This window comes from Erigeron canadensis, chromosome 8 (genome assembly GCF_010389155.1).
Source record: "Erigeron canadensis isolate Cc75 chromosome 8, C_canadensis_v1, whole genome shotgun sequence".
In the NCBI taxonomy this organism is placed as follows: domain Eukaryota; kingdom Viridiplantae; phylum Streptophyta; class Magnoliopsida; order Asterales; family Asteraceae; genus Erigeron; species Erigeron canadensis.
In genome coordinates, this window is record NC_057768.1 from 45283939 (window position 1) to 45291703 (window position 7765).

General features: G+C 37.6%; 1 protein-coding gene across 1 annotated transcript; it reads right to left on the reverse strand.

Annotated features, from left to right (window-relative positions):
• Nucleotides 1-1107: 1107 nt before the first annotated feature.
• On the reverse strand, nucleotides 1108-2289 carry LOC122610962 (probable 2-oxoglutarate-dependent dioxygenase AOP1). Its single transcript, XM_043783914.1, has 3 exons — nucleotides 1928-2289; nucleotides 1502-1826; nucleotides 1108-1404 (listed from the first exon to the last, which is right to left on the reverse strand). The coding sequence occupies exons 1-3, from the start codon at nucleotides 2287-2289 to the stop codon at nucleotides 1147-1149; spliced, it is 945 nt and encodes a 314-aa protein (XP_043639849.1). The 3' UTR covers nucleotides 1108-1146.
• Nucleotides 2290-7765: the final 5476 nt, after the last annotated feature.

Consider the following 7765-nt stretch of genomic DNA (forward strand, 5'->3'; position numbering starts at 1 on the left):
TTTTTGATATTTCTATAAGTATAATAAGAAAAAATAATATATAGTTAAAAAAATTTGAAAATGCTACATAAGATAAAATCCTATATGGCAATTTTATAAAAAGGTTTAAACTTTTAAAAGCTTTAGAATCGTTCGGATTCCTACTGTTTTAATAATTATATATATATATATATATATATATATATATAAATTAGATCAATAATCTTAATTTGTCTTGATGTAAATTAATGTATGAGATTTTAAATGTAATAACACAGTATCCGCGCAATGCGACAGTATTCGTGGCGTTGTGGTGGTGGAGGTGTTATCGAGTGGTGTGAATATTTGATGTAAAAGTGATTTATTTAAAAAGTTAATAGTGATACTTTAAAAAAATAAAAGACTGATAGTGTAATTTAATTATTAAAATTATTCTAAACATTTTTTATACGTAATTTAATGCGGATGTTTAATTGGGTGGTCAATTAGGGATTGAGATCCCCTAAAGTTCAAACCAACTTTACTAATGAAGTTGAAAATTTTGTCCATTGGATTAAAATTAATGGTCAAGATTCAAATATAAGTTTTGAATCTTGACCTTTTATTTTGATCTAATGGTCATGATTAAGCCAACTTCACTAGTAAAATTATACTCAACTTTAGGGGATCATAATCCGTCAAGTAGTTAAGCTATACTATTCATAATATATTAAAATAATACTAAAATAAAATTATAAAATACTATAAATATTGTAAGATCACTCACGGTTAGTCTGTATGTAACTCTGTCACTAGTCAGAAGTCCCAGCTGCTACTATTTGTAATTGATGTGTGTCATTCTTTTTTAAAAAAAAAACATTATTGGACGTGGCCGATAGATTCCATGCCCACATATCCATAATCGGCTGGGAGAGTGAAAACTTGTATACCAGCACACTAATTAACGAACGTGCAGTAGTGTGTAACTAGCTTAGAGCAACACACATGTGGCCATGTACAATATGAGATTATTATTAATTATTACTAAATAAACAAATATTCATCTAAAAAATGTTTCATCAAACACTAAATAAATATGGTGGACTCGCGACTAATAATTAATTAAACCAAACAATATTCGATCTGCTTCAATATGGCAAATAATTATTTGTACAAATATTAATCTTACTAGATCGAAGACACGCCACAATACTTGTCTAATGCCAACTTATTGCCGATATTTTCTTCCAAAAGAAAGAATTTAAGAAACTCTTCGTAATCAAAAGGCTTGAAGAGTAACGGGTAGTCCTCATTCACCATTTCTTCGGGGGCCTTTATGAATTTCCCTGGTTTTCCAACCGAAAACAAACCGATTGAAAACCTAGTCTGGTCTCCCTTCATTACCACTCTATGAACCGGTGCACGCACTCGACCATTTGTCCACGCCTGCACATCCATCCATATATAATTAATATTTTCACAACTTAAAACTTGTTAATAATTAGTTGCTTAAATAAGTCCTATATATATTGGGTCAGCTTACATGGAAGCTTTCTCCGGCCATAACAACAAAGCAATTTGCAGTAGAAGTTTTTGCTTCAATCCATTCGCCGTCTTTGTTCTGTATTTGTAGTCCTCCAACGTCATCTTGACGTAAGATTGTCACTATGTTCTTATCTGCGTGATCTCCTAGTCCCAATTCAGGCTCGTGTTCGTCAGGAACTCTATATCTCATCACCCTTGTTATATATTTCGAGAGTTCCATGTGTTCAACCATATATTTCTCCAAATTCAAGCACTCCAGAACCATCATCCTTACCATCTCATCCAACTCTGCTAACTTCTCTATGTATTTTTTCATGTTCTCACTATTATTAATAAACAGGAAATCAAATATTAGTAGGAAGAACATTAAAAAAATTACAGTATTACTGTCTTGAAAAAGTTACTACTAGTTTAGATAACTTACAAAAATTCAGGGTTGCCATTATGAGGCCACAAGATATTAGTGAAGCTTTGAATGTCTTCGATTCCCAGGCTCTCATAGAGTGGATTATCCTTAGAGGGACCAATGTAGCCGTAAACAGGATTTTCGTGGTGGTTTCTTTGCTTGGTTTCTAATGGAAGATAAAATAGCTGCTTCAAAGAGGCGAAAACAGACTCCAGAAGCCCAAGTGAAATCTGATTGAAAGACGCTTCAAAGCAACCGAATTGTTGAAGGGCTTTGAGTACTTGGGTTTTCATTGCGTCCCAGGCAAGGGTTCCTTGGTCATGCTTGTGTAAGCTTGAGAAATCTATGGTAGGGAGTTGTAGAGGTGGTTGGGAACCCATCCCTTTGATGATATACTTATTAGTAAATTAATGAATTGATATACTGATATTGTTAGAATAGAAAGGATTGTGGGATCAGTCAAACATCATTTCCCCAATTAGAAGATTTGAACCATCAATGCTCAAGATAATCACGGATCAAGACAACCAATTCCAGCCAATGGCACAATATCATTTCCAAAGACAGCTTATAGTCTATTGTATAAATAGGGATGTCTTTTTTATCATTTGTAATACAATTTACAATAATAACAATTCTGATTATCTTTGTGAACATGGTATCAGAGCAAGGTTCGTTCTCATCATTTACCATTTAATCATCCTTCTTTAAAACCGACAACCACCTTGAGCAGCTATGTCCGAAGACAGCAGCTCGGGGTCCGATCTAGCTATTCAATTAGCAAACATTCTGAAAACCAACATAAACCAACAAACACAAAACCCAAAATTATCTGACAATCTCCAAATTAATCTCAAATTAAACAACCAAAATTATGCTCTATGGACCCGTATGATTCGGGTTGCCATTGGGGGCAAATCAAAAAAATTGTTAACCCATTTAACCACAGAACCTCCAACCGAAACAGATGAAAGTTTTGAGACATGGGAGCAAGACGACTTAATCGTCTTCTCATGGCTTATACAAAACATCGAACCAATAATAGCTGGCAATCTTACCGAATATCCCACTGCGAAGACGTTGTGGGATGCCGTGGCAACAACTTACAGTAGCGGAAGAGACAAACTACAAGTTTTCAATCTTCATGTAAAAGCAAACGAACTCAAACAAAATGAAAAATCCCTTGAGGAGTTTTGGATCGCCCTTCAAGGCGTATGGGGAGAGATCGACAGAATCGACCCCAATCCCATGAAATGCGCCGACGATATCAAAAAATATTCAGAAGTTCGATCCGAACAAAAGTTGTTCCAGTTTCTTCACGGACTAGATCGGAAATTCGATCCAATAAAACGTGAAATTCTTCGACTCGATACCCTCCCATCCGCAGAAACCGCGTATGCTACTGTACGCAAAGAAGCTGCTCACCAGAGTATTCTGGGAGCAACTAGCAGTGAGAATCAAGGTGTAGCAGCCGGACTTCATGTCGAATCCGGCGAAATCGAAGGGGCCGGTTTCGCGATTAAAGGCTATCGTGGGAAGAAACCGTTCACTAAAGAAGATAAATCGCACCTTAAGTGCGACGAGTGTAAGATGGTTGGACATACAAAGCCCCAATGCTTCCGTCTCGTTGGTTACCCCGATTGGTGGTATGATGGCCACAAAAGGGGTACACGAAACCCTAAATCGGAGAAGGAAAAGATCGGGGCTCCTACCGCTCAAGCCAGCACCAGCAATAAGAAAGAAAACGGAAAAGGTTTTGGAGGTCTCGCGGCGCTAGCGGCGGCCGGAAGTAATGAAAAAGGGGAGTTGTTCTTGGAAGAAGGTAACGAGGAAAGAAAAGGAGAGATTCTCTCTCACACATATCCACCACAAAGATTTGTTTCCTTATCTTCCTCTCCGTCTAAATCTTTTTCTTTTATATCTAATACGTCTAATAATAGTGTGTCACAAAATAAAGGTTTAGCCCATAATAATGGGCCGGCTTTTAAGGCCCAATGTGATCCAGTTGTCAATGGGTTGGCCCATACCGCCCACAACGTTTTAAATAACACGAATGAACAGTGGATATTCGATTGCGGGGCGACTGACACAATGACTTATGACGTATCTGATTTTTCAAAATTTTCAAAACCCAAAAAAACCCACATCAAAGCTGCAAACCGAGGAAAAATGGATGTAAAGGCGGGTGGAACAGTTGAAATTTCTTCAGATATCAAACTTCCGAATTGTTTATATGTTCCTTCCTTGTCACATAAATTATTGTCAATCAGTCATGTGACGAAAGAATTAAACTGTTCGGTTCTCATGCATCCAACTTTTTGTCTTTTACAGGATATTAGGACGGGACGGATAATTGGGCGTGGCACTGAAAGACAAGGACTATATTATGTTGATGAAGTTACTCAAGCCGGTACTGTGATGTTAGCTCATGGAACAACAGAGAGGGACGCATGGCTATGGCATAGAAGGTTGGGCCACCCTTCTGCAAGTTATTTACACATTTTATTTCCCGCACTTTTTCCTTCGAATAAATCGATTTCTTGTGAGACTTGCATATTAGCTAAGAGCCATCGACAATCGTTTAAACATAATAATACTCGTGTTGACTTTCCTTTTTCGCTGGTTCATTCAGATGTTTGGGGGCCTGCTCCTGTAATTGGGGGGCAACAATTTCGTTTTTATGTTATCTTTGTTGATGACTGTACGCGAATGACATGGATTTATTTTTTGAAAAATAAAAGTGAAGTTTTTGAAAAATTCACTTCTTTCTGTACCATGGTCCACACCCAGTTCAAAAAATCAATTCAAATTTTCCGAACCGATAACGGTGGAGAATATGTGAACTCCCAAATGAAATCCTTTTTCCAATCAAAAGGTATAGTTCACCAAACCACCTGTCCTCACACCCCCGAACAGAATGGAGTTGCCGAAAGAAAAAACCGAATTTTACTTGAAATGACTAGGGCACTCATAATCGAGTCACGTGTTCCAAAGTCTTTTTGGCCAGAAGCCTTGGCTACAGCCACCTACCTTTTAAACCGTCTTCCGACCAAAATTCTCAAACTAAAAACCCCGTTGGAAACCCTTGAAAAATACACTGAAATCCCTCCAACACTCACCCTCCCACCCAAGGTGTTTGGGTGTACTGTATTTGTTCATATACCCAAGACATATAGAGATAAACTTGACCCGTGTGCAGAGAAGTGTGTTTTTGTGGGATATGGTGTGAATCAAAAGGGTTACAGGTGTTACAATCCAAAAACACATCGAATTTTTACTACAATGAACTGTGACTTTCTTGAAACCAAGTTCTTTTACCCTACCCAACTCAGTAGTCAGGGGGAGGAACCATGTGACGTACTGAATTGGTTGACATGCACAGAAAGTTGCCCTGATCACAGTACCACATCTCCAGAAAACAACAATCATAATAGTCCAAGTTCTAGTAGTGCCACCCAAGATACATCCCCCGATCCGATGTCCGAGGTAAGTAGTTCTGAACCAAATGTTTTTCAAAATGATAATTCTCATGATTTGGTTGAAACTACTAGTAATATAGAACCAGAACAACAAGAGTCCACGAATCAAAGTTCTCAGGATCATACAGAACCAGTTTTTGAGGAGGTACCGAACAAATACACCCTTCCACCAAGAGCAAATAGAGGAGTTCCAGCAAAGAGGTTTTCCCCAGAAAGGTTCTCTCGGAGCTCTAGGTATCCCTCGGCTAATGTAGCAAATGGGTACTTGTCAAAAGAAGCAAAGGCGTTCATTTCTAGTCTATACTCAGAAGAAATTCCAGCAAACGCTGAACAAGCTCTAAAATGTGATAAATGGAAGGGTGCTATGGATGCGGAAATGGAAGCTCTTGTCAGAAATGAAACCTGGGAGAAGTGCATCTTGCCATATGGAAAGAAGCCTGTAGGGTGCCGCTGGGTATTCACAATAAAGTACAAACCAAATGGAGAGATTGACAGATACAAGGCCCGGTTAGTCGCAAAAGGCTATACTCAGACATACGGAATTGATTATTCCGAGACTTTTTCTCCAGTAGCAAAGATTGACACAATAAGAGTGTTGTTTTCGATAGCAGCTAACCAAGGCTGGCCACTTCACCAGTTTGATGTTAAAAATGCTTTTCTTCATGGAGACTTGAAAGAGGAAGTGTACATGGAGGCACCTCCAGGATTCTCACACAGCTTTGGAATAAGAGAAGTCTGTCGTTTAAAAAAATCTTTATATGGGTTGAAGCAATCTCCAAGAGCTTGGTTTGGAAGATTCACGGTGGCAATGAAGAAATATGGGTACAAACAGAGTAATTCAGATCATACCCTATTCTTGAAGCATAACGAAGGATATGTGACTTGCCTCATTATCTATGTTGATGATATGATTATCACAGGAAATGATGAAAGGGAAATAAAGAAGCTAAAGAAAGGACTATTCGAGGAATTTGAAATGAAAGATTTGGGAAGGCTAAAATATTTTCTTGGTATTGAAGTTTTAAGATCAAAGCAGGGTATTTTCATTTGTCAGAAGAAGTATATTCTAGATCTACTTGCAGAAACAGGAATGATCGACTGCAAACCAGCTGAAACACCCATGGTGGTTAATCAGAAATTATACATGGAACCTAACGCTAAAGCAGCTGATAGAGATAGGTATCAACGGATTGTGGGAAAATTGATCTATCTCTCACATACTCGTCCAGATATTGCATATGCTGTTGGAGTGGTAAGTCGTTTCATGCATCAACCCCAAGTAGCTCACATGGATGCTGTTTTTAGAATCCTCAGATACCTAAAAGCAACTTCCAATCATGGGGTATTATTTAAAGCAAACGGACACTTGAATATCCAAATATATACAGATGCAGACTGGGCTGGAGATAAAGGGAACCGAAGGTCTACTTCCGGATATTTTTCTTTGTTGGGAGGTAACCTTGTTACATGGAGAAGTAAAAAGCAAAAGGTAGTTTCCCTATCAAGTGCTGAAGCTGAATTCAGAGGAATAGCCAAAGGAATTGCGGAAGTATTGTGGATTAAAAAGCTCCTGTCAGAAGTAGGATTTTCCCCAAAAGAAGTTACTCGTGTAATGTGTGATAATGAAGCAGCAATTCAAATCTCTGAGAATCCGGTGCAACATGACAGAACCAAACATGTAGAAATCGACAGACATTTTATTAAAGAGAAGTTGGAAGCAGGAATTATCGAGTTACCGTTTGTCAAGTCTCAAGATCAGTTAGCTGATATTCTCACTAAGTCAGTTGGTATAGGAATACTACAAAATTGTTTGAGCAAGTTGAATTTTGGTGATCCCACCATTCAACTTGAGGGGGAGTGTTAGAATAGAAAGGATTGTGGGATCAGTCAAACATCATTTCCCCAATTAGAAGATTTGAACCATCAATGCTCAAGATAATCACGGATCAAGACAACCAATTCCAGCCAATGGCACAATATCATTTCCAAAGACAGCTTATAGTCTATTGTATAAATAGGGATGTCTTTTTTATCATTTGTAATACAATTTACAATAATAACAATTCTGATTATCTTTGTGAACAGATATAAGCTGGCTTTCATTTTATAAGGCTTCATACAATAAGGCCGGACAGCAACTTCTCACTTCTTTAGCGCCACTTCAATTCATTTTTCACTCACATGACTTGTCAACGATTTTACCGTAAACCTAATATTACTGTTCTCACCAAATCCTCAACTTCACAATGCCACATCATTTTCATTTATTTAAAACACAATATAAAAAAAAAAACGTTAAAAGCTAATGATATTCTTTTTATTAAGAACTTTTTAAATCAATAATTTAACAGTCAAAATGTTAACAGGTTCCTGAATT

Excerpts from the sequence above, each read along its gene's own strand:
- LOC122610962 (XM_043783914.1), bottom strand. The coding sequence starts at position 2,289 with ATGGGTTCCCAACCACCTCTACAACTCCCTACCATAGATTTCTCAAGC. Across the intron at positions 1,827-1,927 it reads AATGGCAACCCTGAATTTTT|TGAGAACATGAAAAAATACA; the intron begins GTAAGTTATCTA and ends TATTAATAATAG. Across the intron at positions 1,405-1,501 it reads TGGCCGGAGAAAGCTTCCAT|GCGTGGACAAATGGTCGAGT; the intron begins GTAAGCTGACCC and ends ATGGATGTGCAG.